This window comes from Bombus pyrosoma, linkage group LG11 (genome assembly GCF_014825855.1).
Source record: "Bombus pyrosoma isolate SC7728 linkage group LG11, ASM1482585v1, whole genome shotgun sequence".
Classification (NCBI taxonomy): Eukaryota; Metazoa; Arthropoda; class Insecta; order Hymenoptera; family Apidae; genus Bombus; species Bombus pyrosoma.
Genome location: NC_057780.1, coordinates 6827197 through 6848619, shown reverse-complemented (window position 1 = coordinate 6848619; position 21423 = coordinate 6827197). Strand labels below are relative to the sequence as shown.

Sequence of the window (21423 nt, the reverse complement as noted above, 5' to 3'; positions counted from 1 at the left end):
ATTGTATCGATAAAGTTTGGAACGAATCTGAAAATATTTAGCAGCTACAAGATATTTAACGCATGTGTGTACTTCGTAGAGCCCGTAAAAGTAGTTTAATAATCCATGCTCGAGATATCTATCCAAGCTGTATACTAATTTTTATAAAAAATATATATATGTAAATTCTGTAGAATTCAAACTACCCGCCAACCGACATTTTTACTTTTGCTTTGTTTTGCCGGCAGCCATCTTACTGAATAGATTAGATCACGAGAGAAGAACGGTAACTTAGGGCTTAGAAAATCGATTCTCGATTGGTAACATTTGTACGACAGGTAAAATCTATAGTAGATTTATTATTAACTGTTATTATATATAATTTAATTTATTCTCAAAATAAACTCGATTTTCCAGAATCGATCATCTTATTTACCCCAAGGATTTATGTTATTATATATATATGTTTGCCGTAAATATCTCGTAACTTCTATACACATTTCCAGATCAATTTCAAATTTAAACTGTGCTCAATGGCGGATTTAACTGTTTGGGGGCTCTGAGGTAAACCAAATTTAAAAGAAGTTTATCCTGACCAAACGGATGCCTGTTAAACCAATAGGAAATTGATATTTACGTCTCTAAACGATCTTTTTAATCTCAGTCTCTAAATGATCTTTATCCTGCGGGTAACCTGTCGCAAGATACGCACGATACGATGGTCAGTGTAGAATCGTCTTCAAAACTGTCATGGTAAGCGAGTCCCGTTCGATTCAATTTTTTTTTCACGTATTCTTGTAAACGCGAGGATCCTCCAAAACACTTCAGAATTCAACACGGAGCGCTCGATGGCCGTCTCGAACATTCTATACGTGTTGATTCAACGGACATCGTACCAGCTAAACTAAAATCATTGCCTCAGTCTTCGCCTACCAACAAACGTATTTTATGTAATTCCGAAGATCGTTCATCAAGCTTTTCGACAGCCACCTCCCGGCCCCCATAGCTTTCCGGGGTTTACAGCGTCATTAGCTTCGAGGTAAATCCGCCCCCGATTGTTCTAACGAAATTCCTCTATCGAATTTCTTTCATAGAACGTCCGAAAATTGTACACCGATAGACCACTGATCAAAAGTATCAAAGAACGATGAAGCGTTGAAAATCGAATACACGTATGCAAGTAGGTTCACCGAAGGTCCGACTTATTTTTTTCGCGAATTGCAGGTCGCTCTTATACGCGGTGATTAGCGAGATGCTCCTAATAAGAAGACACGACTCCAGCATCCCGCTACTGAAACAGTTATGATGAATCGCGACCGCCTAGTCTAGGGTGCACGCAACGCGAAATGGGCCTTCAAGAAGAAAAGGAAAGCCTCCGGCCGTGGACGAGCGAATGGGTCAATCCAACGATGCATCGTCGTTTTATTTCGCGTTCAATTCGTTTGGCTGATATCGGTGCGAACAGGATATTCTAATATTCACCGACACCTTCGACTACATTGACCTTCTTTAGATAAATAAACGATAAAGTTTCCAATATCTTTTATACGTTTGTTTTAGAAATCCTTCGTGTGGTTCTTATTGGAAAGAACTAATGACACGATACAGCCGGAGAACGGTTGAAAAGTTTATCTCATTCACGGGCGTACGATACGTTTGCATTCTAACTGGCCTGTGTTAACCGTCTTGATAAACTCGACGGAATCGAGGAAAACAAGAAAGCTCGAAACGATGCCGCAAGTAGGTAGAAAAATTATTCCATTGGAAAGAAAAAACCTCTAGCGTCGATGATTACAGATTTTTACGGTCTCGTGGAATTTGCATTTTCGAGTAAACAGTCGTGACTTCTATAAATGCTATTGGAGAAATGTAACGCGACCAGAGATCTGTTTCACGTATTGAACGTTATGATGCTACACTTTGGATATTTTGTATATTTCTATTTGTTTCTTCTACTGTAGGCTCAGAGCCTATTACAAGCAGATCGATTGGATTTTTACTTCCAGTTTCTTAGAGTACAGCAGATTCTTCTATCGGATTCCTAATTCTTATATAATGTTACTATTCTGTTTTATTTCTTTTAACTGTTAATTATTAGCTAGTATCTCGTACATCTATGCACTATAATCTTGCACTTTGAAATTTCCCATAGATGCATAAATATTCACGTTCTAGCCATGGCAGAGCTACGTTTCAGAATGATATAGCACGAGCTCAGTTCCGGACAGTCGCGAATTATAATTAAGCTACGAGATGCATCCTTTGAACTTTGTCAGAAATAATTTCAGTAATCAACGAAGCAAAACATAGGGAAAGAGGGAAAACTCGGTAACCGAACGTTCGTTCGTGCATTGTTTTGTGCGAGAGTATTCGATCGCGATAAAAGGCTGGTGGAATGTTGAAACCGTAAAATCTGAACGAAAAGTATTCGAAAAGTAGACCTTCGGGATCGACAGCGAAGAGAAACGGCAGAGGATTGGTCCGTTCCATTGAAAATAGTGCCAAAGGTGTGTGGTCATTGGCCGTGCGGCTTACCCCCACGTGAATCCGCAAGCTATATAGAACACCTCGCGTGGAATTTCATCTTCAGAACTGAGAGTCAGTGTCAAGGAAGTCTACCTGGAAGTAACGAAGTAAGTACCTTACAGTTTGCCCAGATACATCGACACTCGCGTATCACACGTTACTTTCCTCCGATCACTGCGATTTAACGTTCAAATTATCGAAATTCTCTCGTAGGATCCTTCAACGAACTCTTCCATTTTTTTCCAGTTCCAATACTGACAGATCATTTTGCATTCGTACTTAAATCGTTTGGACCCGCGGGAATGTAATTTCAAAAGTTCGGTTCGATCGCTCTTTCAATGAAAACAATTTTAAGCTCGATTTATAACACTTGTTCAGTGGTCGAGAGTATCAGCGTTCGATGTAAGGGCATCGAATATGGAAGATTCTTTCTGCCGTGTTAGAAATCGACGATACGCGAACGAATTCGACGAGCTAGGAACAGGTAGCAAATGCCTTTTCCAGATGCCGGCTACAGTTAGAAATCGTTCGCGATTTTTCCGCCGCGGCAGGTACCGTTTCCGAGAGGCGTGGCTTCACGCTACGTCTTTTCTATTTGCTTTCGAAAATCATTCCTTGGAATTCCTCTATTCATTTACGTTCTATCATTGAATCCAAGAAACGAACGAAACGTTTTTTTTAATTCTTTCTTTATCTATAAATAATCATCGTCAAAGCACAAAGTGTTCCTTAATTCTTTCTTTTATTTGTATCGTATATTGTCATATGTCGATCGTACTCAATCTTCCACTTTAATTTCTTCGAACATTTATCAGAAACTTGTTCAACTCCCTTTTTAATTACCCAGGGAGGTCGGATTTCTATGATTTCCTTTTGCTGGGCAATGTTCTTCCTTTTATTTTTTTATTTATTTATTTTTCTTCCTCAACCAACCAACCGGTACAGTCGAGGACGAGGAAGACGTCAGTAGGTCGCGACCGCGTTTTCAGGTAACGGTACCTGCCGGGTTCAACAAACCGGTAGCTTCGATCGAGAAGTGGGCTACTTGGTGGTGCCAGGATGACCTTAACCGCTTTGACACACTTTCCTGTCGCTCGATGCGTCGTTCCTCCGCTTTACGCCAGTACCATTCCGCTTTATTCGTTTCGCGTGCGCGCGATCGCTTTGCTTTTTCCTCACCAATGCACCGAGGCTCAAGATCAAGGTTATCGATACCGGACTACCTAGATGAACGTAGCCTTCCATCGAGATCACGGAACCGTCTAGATCCTACGATCTTCTTTTTGTATTAATTAAGAATATGTAGAATTTTCTCTGGCCACTATGTCTTTCTTTCTATATTATATGGTATATCAAAAAAAAAAAAGAAAAAAATAAGGAAAAATTATTTCCCGCTCCGGTTACCAGGTACTTCTGATTGAACACTTGTAATCGATAGACTGGCAAAGTGCAGTTGCATTTACGGGAAGTTTAAAAGCAAAAATATAGAAAATTTCCAAAGTGCGATGGTATGATTATTTTCATTCATATTGAATTTTCATTCACCAGATTTAGATACAAAAATGTAAAAAGTATCCAAACTACTGCATTTCTTTGTAGTACGTAAAAGATGAAAGAAATCTCTATTTAAATTTCATTTTTGGTAATTGTATTCATAAGAGTGTGAATCTGTATAAACATTCGCAATTTAGTAATCGACGCCGAAGATTATTTTCATCTGTTTGTAAGTTTGATTCTGCAAATTTTGAGAGCTCGTGGTTATTATAGTATTCATTCAATCATTCAAAGGAAAGCAGATAGATGAATAAATTGAAGACCGGAAGCTGCGACATATTTGGAGCGTGAATCGATATAGTGAATTCGAATTCCTCTTGATTCGATTCTACGTTCTTGTTTTCTCTTTTGAGTCATTCGATGCTGGAGAGAGCGTGACGTCAGTTATATTTACGCGTAATTAAGGACTCTCTTCCTTGAGAGAGCATATAATTGTTCAAAAGAAAGGAGGTAGAAAAATAAATTCAGCTCTGCTGTTGCCTCCTTTCATCGTCAAAAGTCTCTTATTGGTGTGTATAACTTCAACTTTATTTTAAATATTATTTCATATTAAACATTTTCTTAAAATACTAAAAACCTTTTCGTTTGTAACAGTGAGAGCAAGATTGAAACATGCAAATTCGAGGATCGTGGCAGCGTTAAGAACGGAAGTTGCGACATTTTTTGATTCCATATAAAAAGTTTGAATTCTTCTTCAAATTCGGTTCTCCATCCGTGTTTTTTCTTTTGAGTCATTCGATGTTAGAGAGAGAGAGGGAGAGAAGGCGAGAGTGTTGCATCAGACTTGTTACATCTACTCGTGATTAAGAACTCTTTTTTCTAATTAATTATCGAATCGATTGCTCTTTTGGTATTGATCGACGATGATGGAGAAGGTTGAATTTTCTTTTCAGAATGAAATACAATCAGTACGTGTCGCTATGCTTGGTGGCGCTTGTTCTTGGACAAGCAGCATCACTGCCACAGCATCCTCAATATCCGCAACAGTTCCAACAGCAGGTGAGGGACGAGAGGAAATTCGCGGAGAAGCCAAACGCTATGAAGAAGGTCGCCCTCGATGACCTGGATGACATCAGCACCAATCAGATTCAAGTAAACTATTAGAAACTTTTTCTATTTTTTTTTTTTTTTAATCGATACACTATGTATTTTAGTAATTCTTTAGTACAAAAGTTTTTACCATATTTCACGAAGTTTTTCACCATATCGCTAACAGTCTTCTATCTCACAGAGTATACATACATATATTATTAGACTGCGAATTTTTATGCAGATTAATATTTTTCAGAATATACTTAAAAAAAAGAAAAATAGGAATTTTCTTGGTAGAAAATTACGTTGGCTTACTCTCACACTTCTTGTTTTATAAACTTTCTTTTGTCCATTACTATACATATGTAGTATACAATAATAATAATTAACATCATCAGTTATAATCGTATTAGATTGTCCATGAAAGATTTTTTCGCTTTACCAGAAAGTAATAGATTCTCAACATTCTCTTTCTTTTTATATTATTTTGTTGAATTATGTATGATCCATTTTGTAGTAATAGTACAAAACACATAATTCAATGAAATAATATAAAACAAAAAATGTTGTGCATCTGTTATTTCCTTGTAAAATGAAAGGAACTTTTGGGACAACCTGGTATTTGTTTCTTCTCATGCAAATTGATTCATTTCGAACTTCCGTTTTCTCTATTTTAGACTAAACGTTTCTCCGTTTTGTTCCACCAGGAAGGTAGCAGTACCGGGTTTTCGTGGTCGAACATGTTGAGCATGCTGATGCAGATGCTCTTAGGGCAAACAGGCGGTGTAGCCGGTCCAAGCAAAAACGAGATCGACGATGGAGCACCAACCAGTCCTTGGGCAAATTTACTGTCAGTAGGACTCAGAGTGCTCACCGCTCTTCTAGGAGGTCCTCAACAACCTGTCGATGGTATCGACAAGGTTGACAACCAGAGCAGCCCCATGCAGGTACTCTTGCAACAACATCATACACTTCTTCCCTTTGATTACGGTCATTTCCGCTTCCACGTCAAATTTCGTAGAATCTTCAGTCCATCTCTTACCTAAAAATCAAACGTATCATTTTTTAGGTGTGTTCATACTGCGATACGTTTCTTGATAACATGCAGCGTGTTCTATTAATCACGGCACGTTCTATTAATCGGCAGGTGGATGGTTGTACGTGAAAAAATAAGTCGAAAATATAGAATATAATTTCTTCAGGTGGCGCTTTGTTTTTGAGAAAATCGAATTTGATGAAAATTTGCTTGGTGTCGGGGAATAATCTACTAATTGTTTATTGGATATGAATAAACAATCGTCAGGAGATTATTGTATATGCGAAGATAAACGAAAAATGTGGTTTAAATGGGTAAAATTTCCACGTTTAAAGGCTCGTTTTCACGGAATTAGAGCTTGATCGTCTCTAGTTAAGAATTTAGCCTCGTACAGGCGTGTGACGAATTTCCAAAATTATTTTTCTTCAAAACAAAATTTTATTCTACATTTGCGACTAATTCTCGCGCGTAGAATAAATTTCCTGCTGATTATTCGCTATCGATCGGTCCGCAATTAGCGAAGTTCGGGTATAGCTGACGACTTTTGAAACTCGATTTTCTCGAAAACAAAACGAGGTACGAACAAAGTTTCCTCTATGTCTTCGACTTGCTTTTTCACGCAGAATCATTCCCCTTTGTACCGCGATTATTGGAAAACTTTGTATATTTGATCGGAATTAATATTGGACATGTTCGCGACTAAGAAACAGAGTTAGAAAGCAATCGGAGGGTTACTTGAAACGGTTTCGCGCAACAGGAACAGCGAGTTTCCGAGACTTTCATCTTGATTCGGGTCGCGTAACGAAAGCAAGCACAAGCTGAACTGACTGTACCGTGAGAACCGATCTGGGTCAAACGCAATGTAGGCTCAACTGAATTATTCCATGGTAATAGCCACTCAAATAGCTTTACAGAACTTTTTGTAAAACTTTTTTTTCAAATTCTAGTAGAATTTTGTCTACGATTCGATGTATTTACCATGGAATCGTTCGATCGACCCCTCCTTTCGTAGCATTTTGTTTAGATTCCAGAAACGCTGTACATTTGAATAGCTAAGGTCCGCTATCCACGAAGTGTCATAGACGAGTATTAGCGCGTTGATACCAACAGTGAAATGAGACTCTGTGCGTCGAAACATATTACCATGCATCGGTAAGCAGCTTTCGTCAGACATGTTACAGTGTACGTAGATCTGTATCGGCGGATCTGTATCGAAACTATCTCGTATCGATGCAGGAATTAGGATACCGAATACGATTTCGTAGGAAATAAATCTCCTCTCGAGGAGAATCTTTAATTTTGTATTTTTTTACAATCGACACATCGATCAATTTATGATCTGCGATAGTCCGATTGATGATAACAATACCGGAGTTGGAAAATAATCGGACATTTTGAAACATGTATTTCAACGTAGGTTAAAACTGATGCAGATTTCGTGAAAGCTGAGTGTCGATGCATCATGACATGTTTTTTCGATGTGCAGACCGAGCTTCAGTACGGTCGTCGTAAAGCAATGTGCGCTTGAACAGCGGCTAATCGTTTTCGTCTACGGTTACGTTTCTATGAAGCGACGCTTCGTAGACAGCGGGCCTAAATTAGAATTAGTAGCACGTCTACGCTGTAAACTGTACATCGCTGAGCATGAAACGGAACACGGAGAGACGTTCGTCTTTCCCCTAAAAAAATATTCGTTTAGAATTCGAGAAGAAGAGATCGCTGTTTTTCTATCTATGATGGAACGTGTCGTTCGTGCACGCATTGTAAAATAATATCGTCGCTTCTACGTCCTCTTACTTTTGTACGCAATTCTTTTTAAAAGAGAAATCACAACGACGTACGAGTCGTTTGTCGACACGAGCTGTTACTTCCCTTAACGAGCTCCACTGTCTTCTGTTGCAATTAAGGGGACCCTGGACACGTTAACGATCTTCACGTTTTCTAAACGACTTAATTTCCCTTTCGATCCGATTTCGATCCAACTTCGTTCTCTTTCGTTCGATACTTTTTTAAAATATTCTATGAATCCTAAAATTCTAAAATAATATCTTTTAGAATTATCAATGGAAAAAGAAGATACCTTTTTGATTTAACATCGTTCTAATTTCCTTCCTTACCGTTCGATGAAATATTTGTTTAATTCTAAAATTGTAAAGTATTATAGAATAGTTTCTTAATTCTAGCGTAATAGTTTTTTAAATTGTCAACGAAAGAAGATCGTACATTGCTGTGATTTCGTGTAAATTATAGAATATAATCTGTTGCTTGGGGCAACGTTACAGACTCGATCTCCTTTGTAAATATATCATCAGAGAATGTTAACTTAGAGCACATGGCTGGTGTCGGTTGTTTAGGGCATTTTGACTGCGGTGCTGGGCGCGTTTCTAGGACAGGGCAGAGACCCCGATCAGGTTGCTGTCATGGCTAAAAACGCTTCCGAGGTTAGTACCTGATCGAACACATTGTACATGAATGATTTCACTCCTTCTTTCTCTTTTTCTAATTGACGTTTCGTCAAAAGATACACCAGAACATAGACTATGGATATTTATGCGAAATACATATTTTTCTAAATAACTAAAGAAGCAGAGTATTCTACTTTGGATATTTTATATGTCTTCGTATATGCGTTTTATATGCATTTAATATGCATTCTATACATTTCTTTTTATTTTTTGTCTTTCGTCACACGTCCTGCTAAGCTATTAACAAGTAACTACAATTACATGTATTCCATATATATGAGTAAATAATTAATTAGTTATTAGCTAGCGAATTAGTACAGTTTTATATACTTCTATAGGCGGTGCGAAAGATTTATCTCCTTTAGGAAACTTAGAGCATTTTTCACATTATCTTCTTCTATTGGTTAGAAGCGATGGCATATCGTTGGGTATTTTTAAGTTGCATCTTGTATCTTCGAATTTGATGCAGTAGCAAAGTAGATATACGCTGGTGCTGTTGGTGTTGCAATACTCACGGGGTTCAGCACTCTGTTCTAAGCATTTTTTGTATCTTTGAATTCCCCGCAAATGCATAAAAATTCACAATCTATTTATCATATTCAAATTTTACAATGAAGTTTTTGTGAAAAATTTTATTAAGATGAACGGCAGAGGAATTGACGAAGCGTCGATAAGCTAAAATAAAATAAAAAGTACGCTTTCCACGAGTAGAATAATGCTTTTGCTCTGTTGATTTCGCCTAGTATTATAATTCTTACACGCATTTAATGGATCAATTTTTCCGAAACAGTTCATTAGCATAGTGATCAATCTTCTGGACGCGTTGAAGACCTCGTTCTCTCATCGTTCCCTGGCAGCTAGGTCTATGGGAAGACGGGACACGGTTTCAGAAGCTGCAGTCGCCTCCATTTCCATGCTCAAGGTACTTGAAAATATAATTTTTTGCATAGACCTACTCTGTTCTTATTCGTTCTGAGATTAACGCGATTTTCATTTTAGGGCTACATGAGGTCAGTGAAGTCATTTAATAACGTTGGTCGTGCGGAAGATGAAGGTCAACGAGGCTGTGCCGAAAGAGCCCTCTGCGAAGCCAGTGCAGAGTGTGTTGCAGATGCTCAGGGGACGTCTTCTATCTTCTGTCAACTTGGATCGTAAGTGCCTGTATTTTTCTTGTAGTGTTCTTCCAATTGAGAAGATTTCTGGGAAGAATACATATAGTAAGTATATATATAGACGGCGAATGTTTTTCTAGTTAATTATTTGAGTTATTCTATAAACGTATAGAAGAACAAAGTTCTTCAATTCGTCGCATTGACACATTTCATTTCTAAGTTTTCAAATTTCCAATGTTTAAAATTCTCAAGTTTCTAAAAATCCTGTAATCCTTAGATTTTTACATTCTTAGATTTCCAGAGTTGAAAAGTTTTATATTTTCAAATTAACAGTTGACACAAAGCAGTTAAAACTCAGGTATCACAGTAGTTAGGAAGTGTACAAAATATTAAATATATTTTCAACACAATCTACCTAATTCGTCATTTTGTCTTATGGACTGGATTCCCAGAAAGCTGCTCGATTGTAAATCTACATAACGTTAACAAAGAAAACAGTGATTGATCGACACTGACAAACAACATAATACTTGCAATAATAAACGAGCAATGAATAAAATTTCTTACATTTTCAAGGTACGCGACAAGTTACCTGCTCCAAAGGCAGAGCGGAGTAGGTTTCGAAGCACTGTACGAAGCAGGTCGACGTGGACGCACCGGTGAAGACTGCAGAACCCTGTTCATGGACTGCAACGCCGTATGAAAACCCTTTTCGATTCCTTCAAGTACGATTTAGACTCTCTGCGACGCGACTAACACCGCACTCGGTTATTTCTAACTTCTCTAAATTAAACTCAACGAGGAATTCCGTTTAAAATGATCATTTCTTCGTTAAAAGTTTCTCTATCAATTTTTGGAGTGTCTTGCCGTGTGTGTCGTGTGCCGAAGTTTAAATCGCACCGATGGAAGAGTAGCTTTATACGCGAGAACCGTGTCGAGACCAAACCAGAATGGTGATCCTCTCTCGAAGCTCTCGTTCGACGAACTCGCCTCATCGATCGACCAATTTTAAATTGGAACATTTAGAACCGAGACTAAGTCGAAGCGAAATTATAACGAAAGTAAGATCCGATCGGAATTGACGAAATCATAGGTTTTATTGATCGATTAATGATCAATTCTTAATACATTGTTGACCAGTCAATAGTAAACTCGTGTTTGCACGCACGGAAGTTGTGGCTGGTGATACAACGTTCATCTTTGGGTAAAATATCAAGCGATATGCATCAGTGTTTGCATAAAATAGCCAGTGAACAGTGTGTTAACTTATTGGTCGATCAACGTGTCCGATAGCGTTGCTGTTAATTGGTCGATAATCCGTAACGATTGATAAAACTCTCCGAGTTCTCTGGGATGTGGAAACGTTCCTGGCGGATCCTGCGAGTTCATTTACGTAAAAGGAGTTCGCGACAGAGAGGAATACGCGTGAGAAGAGGCCGCGCACGAACGAATGGCGAGAGTATAATACACTTTAAAGTAGATGTAGACTGAATGAGATTCCAGGGCCTGGACGAACTGTGTACCGTTTGGACAGGTCTCTACGACAATCACGATATTTATTTCTATTTATTGAACTTAGTGGACATAGAGTTAGCCCGTAGTCGAGACTCGAACAGCTACCACGCAAAGGGAGGACCCGTTCTTTTCCTTGAAAATCAATTATCGAACGTTAATTGTAATATCTGCATTGTTAATCTCTGTTTGAATTGAATCTGCGTTTTCTTTTTGCCACGATCCGAGTCGACATCTTCAATATTTAATCTCTAGCTTGTTCGCATTTAGCGAGACAGTTTCTTCGTTTCGGGGAGGAAGACGAGCTTTGAGTTGTCGGATGTTTTACGTTTGGTAAATCAGATTGATGACTTTCTTCGAATCTTTTTCTGGCTTGTTTCAATGGGATTCGAGGAAATTCATATGTTGGAATGCCCCTCCCTAGTTTTCTTTTTTACGAGTTAACGTCTCAGGATATTGTGTTTGTTTTATCACCCGCTCAAAATTATCTATTGTATATAGGTATTATATATGTATACACTAAACACACACACACACAAACAAACAAACACACGGGTGGAGTTTTTCGCAATAGCCACGTTCTATTTAGCTCAGTTAGCGTATCTCTTAGACGTAAGTTGTATGTATGATGTGCGGTACGATGATATCTCAATTGAAATTAATAAACGGTCTTATTGATAAATCTTAGTCCTCAAAATCCTTCAAAATCCTTAGTCCTTCAATTGTATAAATGTTCTCCTTTAACGAATTTTTCCGTCAAATCTTTCGTACAAATTTGTAATTCTCGGTTGAGTTATTTTTGCATGCATCCTCTACATAAAGTTCTTTAATAACAATTAAGGCAATTAATACGTCGGTTATTGGACCAAAGTCGCCTGGCTTCTCGTTGTGACAACTTTCTTTTCTTAAAAGTCCTCGAGCCAACTGACGCTCTTTGAAACTCTTGCTGGCGTCATCGGCACTGTAAAATCAACGGTATATCTTCATCAAAATACTTATTCTTCGAACCCAACCAGGTCAATCGTCTCAGCAATCCTCTAAATTAAACGCAATGCCAAATTTCATTGAAAATTTCATTTAGCTTCATACGCGAGAACCGTGTCGAGACCAAACGAGAACTCGTAATCCTCTTTCCGAGGTTGTCGTTCAACGAACCCACCACATCGATCAACCGATTAAATCGGTCGCCTTTTACAACATTTAGCACCACGATTAAGTCGAATTTTCATGTAAAATGTAATGCTACTTTTGTCTAATCTCTTTAATTTGGAACAGAAATCAACATAAAACAGACGAATAGTGTAAATTATCTTACCACAATCTTTTTTATTAATAAAGGTCGTTAATCCGTGTAATATCTGAATTTTTATCCCTCGATATTAAAAAATGAAGAAATCCAAAAATCTGAAGATTTGAAGTTTCAAAAAATCGAAGTTAAATGTTGAACTACTTGTTCCTTGAACCCAACTAGGTCAGTTGTCTCAGCAATTACTCTGTTTAAAGACATTCTGTTCCTGAGATGGGGAACAATGTATCTGGAGATCTTCATGATAACAAAAATTATCCTCGCTTCTGCGACAACGAGGACACTGTGCGTTTAACCGGTGCAACCAGCGGACAGGCGCGGACAACGCCAGGAGATTCACAGTCTGTGACAAAAAGCAAGAAGAATAAACTGTTGGTTCCTTGCACGAAACAGTGTGAATTAACGCGCAAAGACGGAAGGTTGCGAAAGACGGAAGCTTCTTCGCGCGTTTATCGGTGATTCGTTGAAGGTGAGACACCTGTGAGTCGAAAGTGCTTCCTATCAAGAAAACTCGAATTCTTCTGCATAATTATAATTCCTTTGAAAATCAAATACACTGATACATTATTAATTAATTAATTTTTCTGTTGGCAAATTTTCCTGCAGACGATGCTCGAATCTTTGATGAATTTCTTCTAAATTTACAATTTTTCTATTATAGTTTATTTTCTTTCAGAATTAAATACGTTACCACTTGGCGAAGTATTAAAAGCAGTAGCACAGATAAAAACGTCTACGAACCATTGAAATTATTTCTTTCAAAATTTATGACCTTTTCGAAGTACCAAACGCGGTAGGTACCTTTTTTTTTTTTAAAAAAGACGTTAAAAATGGTAACTGTGGATGCATTTCTGTAAACTGTCGATAAACCTTCTTACAGATGACGTTTAAATCCTTGATGAACTTTGGAGGCTACAAGGATTCTTATTATCCTAACGTTGATAGGTACCACAGTGGCCCTGCTGGTGGCTACCATCACAGCGGATCTGGAGGATACCATCACAGCGAATCTGGAGGATACCATCATAGTTCACGAGGGTGAAGAACGTTAATATCGATTAGAATTGTCGCGTTGCATAACTGGCAAAATCGTGGCATCTTGATGCAAATGACAAAGAAATAGTTCTTTTACAAAAATATACAGTTTGCGCTAGGAACTTACTTACTTTTTGATCGTTATTACTAAATTATTTAATTGTTAGTTAGATTGTCGTTAAATCGTTATTATAATTATAATTATTATATTTATGTTATAATTATTCAGATAATTATCGTGGTGTTACGAATATTTTCAGTGGTAAAGGTAAAGGAGGCGACAAGGGAGCTGCACTTAGTGCTCTAACGTTGCTTGCTTTTCTCTTCTTACTGAACATCATGCAGGTAACTTTTCTTCCTATCAAACTATCTGCGAATCTTTTTCGAAAAATTTTCATCCAATTAATTCGGAACATCTAAAATGAACATTCCTTTGGTGACTAATTACGATACAGACAGGACCATTATCTTTCTTTCTCCTCATTTTTTTTAAATATTTAATTTATCATATCGAAGAAAATGTACTTTTACGCCCAACTTACTGTTCTATGCCGTATTTTCAGCAATCGATGCAGGACCAGAATCCCATAATAACGACCACAGCGGCAACGATTGTTCTGCGTGACAACGATCAGCCAGTGGTGGTGGACGCGAAGGAGGAAAAGGAGAATACTAAGAGGGAGGAGGCGAAGCCCGCCGGTAGTTACAGGACGCCAGCAAAATCCAAAATCCAAAGGCTTAACAGTCAATATATTAAATGAAATCAGATTAGTACACAATGATTCAGTACAGAGTTAGTTGAAAGTAGATGAATTAAAATGAAGAACTTTGCACCGAGACCAGAATCGCAAGCTGTTCTCGTACACGTTTAACAATGTCATCCTTAAAAGATCGCCAGCATTGAAATCGTATTAAGATAATATTTATTGAATTCATTCTGTAACAATTCCATAAACAGACGTGCTTCGAAATATCGTATAAGTAGCATCATACGTTATTCTCATAATTCACACTCCGCCATTATTTTTCCTCTTTTCCCTCTTCGTCTTTCGTAATTCCAATTTTCCTTCTCTTTCTATATATACATATATATATATATACATATTTATTTATTTATTTATTTATATCTTGTTCGTAATGTAATTCTTTCATTCGTGTGTGTATATATATATATATGTATATAATAATAGCCGTATAATTTCCTTGAGGATAAACATACATATATACAGCGAAAAATGTCCATCTCTTTCTTTCGTTCTTTTCTTCTCTTTTCTTTTTCTTTCTTTTTTTCGTTCATCCTCGAAATTTCTTATAATCGTTTTACGCGCGAACGAATTTGCGGATACGAACACGTTACTTCCGGTAAGTCGACGCGGAACTCAGTCGAAAGTTATTATATTTATAAGAATAGACTCTATAGGAATAAATAATTTGCTGTTTCTCAGAAAATAACAGGCTTAGAGCCGTCCGCGACGAAGCTTCTTGCTTTTATCTTCTTTCCTACGGATTTCTTTTTTGTCTTTTACGCCACTTTTCTCATATTTTTTTCTCTTTCTCCCTCGTTTCGTTTCGTTTCTCTTCCCTTTTTCTTTTCTTCTTTCCATCTCTTTTTTCCCCTCGCGCCTAAAGAAAAAGATTCTTATTACAGTTAACATCGAGCGGAGTTGTTTCTTCAATTTCCCTATTACTTTAATTAACAACGCGAGTCGATCGTTTCCCATTGTCGGATCTATAAATATTTATTTCCTCGGTCTGTTTCTCGAATATTCCTTGCTCTTCTCTTCGTCACCTGGACGCTCCTTTCACCGCGATACAACGATGATGACCGCTTTGCGTGCAACTTCCGGTTCCTCAACCAGACGACTCGACCAGCGACGAGCTCTGAACAACCCACCAGAGGATCTTCGAGATCGAATCAGAAGCGATTCAACCCAGATACGCCTAATTTTCTGTAGAATAATTGCAAGATCACCGTGTTACTTTTTTTCTTTGAATAGTTTGAATAAAAGCGAACGTACAATAATTTGTTATTAACTGTTGAAAGCTGTTATGGGTTAAACTCCATCTTATGCGAATTTTGTCTGAAGAGTATCGTCTCTTGATTGTACCACTCTAATCTTATTCGTAACCAACGCGAGAATAACATTTTTATTTTTATCTTTCATTTTCAATATCGACAAATACCAAAAGATTGACTTGCACTCTTTTTCGATTCGATTGGCTTCTAAACTAAAAAGAACATCGTTTCATCTGTGGTATAGTATTAACATGAATTTTTTTAATGTTAACTTAACGACCAATAACGTACTAATATATGGTGATAAATTAATAAAAAACGTTAACGTAACAACTTCACTAAATGGCGGAAGCGAAGGGGAAATTCAGACATATCTGCGTCAACGAATAATAGTAATAGCAGATGATAATAATAAAATCCTCTGAGATTACTACGAGGCCTACGAACACGTTCGAGTCAAACTTTTAAGCGACATTAGAAGATTTTTTCAGAGAAAAAAGATGGGGCGAAAGAAGCTCGTCGCCGTGTCGAACGATCTCGCATCGAGAACCATTTGCCTTGGATTAACATTGCAAAACCCGTGTATTCCCATCTATTGTTAACATTCCTGAACATTCGCGATATTTTTTAACAAATAGTTCCTTCCTTTCCTTCTTTTCTCGTCTTTTTCATAGATTTCTCGCCTCGTGGACGATTCCTTGGCCACGGAATTCCACAACTTCCGGTACACGCTGCTGCCTCCAGTCTCGCAACTTCCTGACGGCGAGAGAGCATTCTACAGTCTAGTGTCTAGAGGAACGCGATGTTTGAAATGATTGAGCCACCCGTCAAAACACAAACACCATTTTTATTCTCTTTCTCCGTCCGGTTGCTTCCCTTCTTTCTTATCGCTTCCTTTTTCTCTCACACTCACTCTCTTCTTTTCTCATTTTCTTCATTTCTCCTTAATTTCTCTCCTCTCTTGTCTCTCTTTCTCTCCCACTCTCTCATACCACGATTCTCTGCAGCATGCGCCCTCCGATTCTTTTTTATTTACACAACATATTTTTTTTTCTTTAGAAACATCGAAATATCTCGGTAGACGTCCGCTAGTCGTCAAGTAGCTTAAAAAGTAACCGTGTAACGACGTGTATTGCTAAGGGAGGCTGGAGGGGTGGTTGTAATCGGGCTGCAACGCCCCAGTGAGTCTTAGGAGTTTCCCTCGAGGCTCCTCTACACGTTCCAACACGTCGCGACGCGCGTTTTAAGTTCTTCATGCGATTTAGCTTTCGCGACTCGTGTTACAGGCCATGTATTTCGATTATGGAAGCAATTTGTATCGATGCAGGAGTCAGAATTGCGACTTGGTCGGTGGGCAAGGTCCGATCGGACGCAGCTTTCGACATATCGCGGAGGGTGGCAACGATACCGAACGTAATTTACGGTAGACTCTGATCGTTGTATTTTGTTTCTCGATGCTCGACCGAACCTTATCCGACAGACGTTGAAAAGCAGAATCACGTAGACGCGAATAATCTCTACGATCGTTCGGTTCGTTCGTTGCTAGTTGCTTCGATAACGGGGAATTAGAAAATCCGTCGCTCTCGATTAACCGTGTTTCTGGCCATTTCTTTTTAGTCTTCGATTTTGTATTCTTCGCGATCAACCTCCTAGTACCGACAACGACGCTGGAATTGCGAAATGCTGGGACATTTTGAAATACGCGTTTCAAGTTCGGTATCGCGCCACGAACTGCAAGGAATCGATAACGCGGAGGCAAACCGAAGCAGATTACATGAAACTTAGGTGTCGATGCGTCGCAACGTGTTTCAACGCGGACAGAAGCCTTTACAACTTTTATATTCTTCCCGGTTTTTCTTCGTTTTCTTATTTGTTTGCTTCCCACCGTTTGTTGGATCGGAAAAGCGTTTCTTCAATGTACTTTTGTGCAGATAATCTATACAGCAGAGGTTCGTTCGTTCGAACTCGTCTCCATACTTATTTCGAATTATTGAAAGTTATTCGGAAAATGTTGGAACAATCGGAGAAGCTTTCGCTGTTCTCGAAACGAGACAGAATTAAAACACGTTCATCGAACGCACGAATCAAACGGCAGCGGATCGTGAAAAGAACGTCTGGCGATAATTCGGACAGACTATGGACGTTGATGCGTTTGTAGAAAATTGAAAAATGGAAGAACGCACGTACGTTAAACGACTTGTAGAAAATATAAATACTGCCTATGTAGGGTGCATATTGTATGCAAAAATATAAAAAAATATCCAAAATATAGTACTCGTTGGCAATATAAAATTTCCATTACGTTGCTTGTGCTGAAGAGGATAGAAATATGCGTCAACATCCATAGTCTAAATATCAAACGGGCATGCTTAAATATTGATACGATCGAACAATTTAATTAATATCGTAGAGTGGAAATATTCAAAGTGAAATATTTGTGAAACATCGAAAGCTTCGCGTTACTCGTCATTAGGCTGCGGATTTTTACGCGTTTACGAGAAATCGAAAAATCCAAAAAGTAAAAACTGCTCGCGAAACTAATACGCGGAAATGTAAGGAATATTCAAACGGAAGTAGTCGTTATCTTCTTTAATTCTCCATTTTTCTTGCGTCGATAGAACCGCAAAACTGCACAAAAATCCTCAGTCTAATCGTTGTTGTAATCGACGAATATCGCAGCGGAAATGTTGAAAATTCGATCGATTCGATCAACGCGTACGGCGAATAATTTAAATTACGCTCGAAGATTGTCTGGAGAGCAGACGATCTCCAGAATTTCTCATTTCTCTTTTCCTCGGTTCCATCGTTTCGACCGGGAAAACGCAAACGAATTGCGAAGCAAGAGTAGGAATATGAAAAGTTGCGGAAAACGGTGTTGCGGCGTCAAATCGCTAAGATTAAATCGCCGACGAAGGGTCCCAAGCTAAACATCAACATCTAAGAAAAGACTCGTTGATCGAGCGTCCTTCCGTAGACCTCGACGAACTAGCTGCTAACTCGTTTAGCGACTCGTTTTAAGTTACTCTTTGCGCGCCAGTCACGCCTCTCCTCGTTCGGAGATTAAAGCGGAACGATTTGCTCAATTCCTACATGCATATCGGAGAACTCGAAACGAACTCGTGTCATTTTGTGCACAGACTAACACTTTGACTGCCACGGTGGTCATTGGTGACCGGAACGCTTGAACTTCTTACAATTGTAAAAATCGAATGAAAATTCACAGTTAGGGCATTTTGAATATAACCGATAATTAGAAGATGCTTTGATACAAAAAGTGCCCCATTGAACGATTAAACATTTTTATTAGAACATCGATAAAAAAAAATGAGAAGGAATCTTGCATCCAACGGTGCACTGTGTTTGCATCCACATCTTTGAGGGGTAATCTACGAATATTATTATAAACACAGCTTAGAAAATAATCGTAAATGCTGCTTTATAATCATATACATAATTGAAGTTAGAAGTGAGCACATATCTTACTATTATATATAAAATGAGCAAATACCGTTTACTAATATCTTGTGCACGTTTCAACAATATATTCTGCACGTTTTGCTTACGACGAAATAACGAATGCGAATAGTTTGTTGAAATAAACGAAGCCTTGTTATAATACGTGGCTATCAACGGTTACAAAGGCGCCACGGTGGTCACCAGTGACTACCAATGAGATAAACGATCCATTGAGGAAGAATGTTGTTTTACATCGTCAATTTATTACTATTTTGCCATTATATGCTTTGAATAATAAAAATACTCCCGTGGCGTCCTGAGCGAAGCATGTGATTTCAGCGTGGCAGTCAAAGTGTTAACCAGATTCTGTCACATCGACGGTGAAGTAATAAAATTGCGGAAATCTCTTTCTCTTTCCTCCAATTTTCTTCTATTCCTCGTATTAAATGCAAGCTGAGATGCGTACGTCTTGTTGCATTTCTCGTACTAAATGCAAGAAGAGAATGCAACATTTCTCGTACTAAATGCAAGGAGAGACGCGTACATCTTCCACTTGCGTTTATCGCTTGTGGGAAAACTTATGTTAAAAATTCGAGACACTGAGAGGAAGAATGGACTACGTGGTTAGGGAAGAAAGAGAAAGAAGGAAATAATAATCGCGTTACGTATGACAAATGCGAATGACGACGACTTGCTGGAAAAATATCGCGTGTCCATTTTTAGCGTTTCGTAGGGAAACAGTTTTAACGATTCACCGGTACTTTGTAATTAAATAAATATCTTCTACTTTGTAATTATATAAATATCTTCTACTTTGTAATTGAATAAATATCTTCTACATTGTATTTGTCATCGCTCTATGGTGCTACAAAATTAGCTTGCAAGTTGCGGTATCGTTTTTAGGAATATGAAATAGCAATGGTAAGTTATGATCGTTGAAGATAGCTGGAAAATTATATATATAGCTGGAAAAGATAGCTGTAGGAAAATTATATATAAATATATATTAATAGTATTACATGTAAGTTTACTATATGTAATATTATAAATATATATTGTATCGATATAAAGAAAAATATTACTTCTGATGAATTTACGAAGCAATTATACATTTGATAAGTTTACGCAACACGAAGAAACCGGTGAAGAAATATTTGTTGCGTGTAAAGATTCGAATTTCACGAAATGTGGACACGTCATGTTTCTACAGCAAGTCGTTGATTTAACAAGCTTGAGACATTGACAGTAAAAATGGGCTAAATGGTTAAAGAAGAAAGAAGATATCCATAACGATTTACATGGAGAAATGTACAATCTCGTTGCCAAAGATTGTCCAAAAATCCAGGTGGATCGACGACCACCTTTAAATAAAATTGTACGAATTTGAATTCTACGAATAGCGGACACGAGAGATCACGAGATGGAGCTGCGAAGAAAATATACGAGACACGTTTCTCAGCTTCTTTGTATACTCGAACGAACATTGTTCCGCAATTGAACACAGCCTACTAGCATAATCGTACACGGCTAATGGGAACGTATTTTACGCGGTGAAAAATTCGACGACGAGCCGAGGAATCTTCGTTTCTTTTGATCCCTCTCCGAAGAAACTTGACACAATCTTTCAGGGTTCTCCGAATAGAGTACGCTACGTTATCGCTAAATTGCGATCGGTACAGCTAATTGGTTCCTGCTAACTGGTTTGGTTAATCGTCGATTAACAAGGCAAAGGAAAGGTACGAAAGAGCCGAGCGATCGATTTCTGCGAAAACCTTTCTTCTTCTTCTTCTTCTTCTTCTTCTTCTTCTTCTTCTTCTTCTTCTTCTCTTCTTCAATTATCGTCTCGCGGGAATCGCTACTTACCCTAAAACCTGATTTACAATGGTTCACGAAAGTATTTGAACGTTTATAGAGACCTTCTATGAATATATCGTCCTTCTTATGCCAACAACATCATGAATACGCGATTCAACAGATCGTAGAAATTCGCGATCGAATGTAAAATTATTGGACACGTCTGAGGATAATGAAGTTCACGATATAATTAATTACGTTGTTGTATCATGTTTGTTACAAGTACACCATGGATCTTTATGCAAATCTTCATGTTTACGAACATAATCGAGAAAGTAGAAAGGAGATTCCTTCAAAGGAGATTTGTTGCACTTGTTAGAAATTACAAGACGTCGCATAACGTACTTTGGATATCTTATATATTTTTGTATAATATCGTATGAATTCTACGCGCTTCTGCGTCTTTAGATTTCGCATAAATCTCGCATAAATTTCGATCTAGTTATGACGCTCATCTCTTTACATTTACGTAGCTAAGAGCAAGAAGAAAGACCATGAACGACAAAATGAAAGGATACACGGTATTTTTGGTTTTGGCA

General features: G+C 38.0%; 2 protein-coding genes across 4 annotated transcripts; both read left to right on the top strand.

Moving 5' to 3' along the window:
* Nucleotides 1-2354: 2354 nt before the first annotated feature.
* LOC122572520 lies at nucleotides 2355-11898 on the top strand. 3 transcript variants are annotated; one of them, XM_043737564.1, is made up of 7 exons: nucleotides 2355-2612; nucleotides 4953-5151; nucleotides 5799-6038; nucleotides 8482-8568; nucleotides 9383-9514; nucleotides 9592-9743; nucleotides 10281-11898. In XM_043737564.1, exons 2-7 carry the CDS (start codon nucleotides 4954-4956, stop codon nucleotides 10405-10407), a joined length of 936 nt encoding a protein of 311 aa, XP_043593499.1. In that variant the 5' UTR covers nucleotides 2355-2612; nucleotide 4953; the 3' UTR covers nucleotides 10408-11898. The 3 variants fall into 3 exon arrangements, with proteins under 3 accessions (XP_043593499.1, XP_043593501.1, XP_043593500.1); XM_043737566.1 differs by lacking the exon at nucleotides 8482-8568; XM_043737565.1 differs by lacking the exon at nucleotides 2355-2612 and having other exon boundaries at nucleotides 4831-5151.
* Nucleotides 11899-12735: 837 nt separating this feature from the next.
* On the top strand, nucleotides 12736-17265 carry LOC122572343. Its single transcript, XM_043737211.1, has 4 exons — nucleotides 12736-12807; nucleotides 13403-13560; nucleotides 13818-13902; nucleotides 14121-17265. The coding sequence occupies exons 1-4, from the start codon at nucleotides 12736-12738 to the stop codon at nucleotides 14316-14318; spliced, it is 513 nt and encodes a 170-aa protein (XP_043593146.1). The 3' UTR covers nucleotides 14319-17265.
* The last annotated feature ends 4158 nt before the right edge of the window (nucleotides 17266-21423 follow it).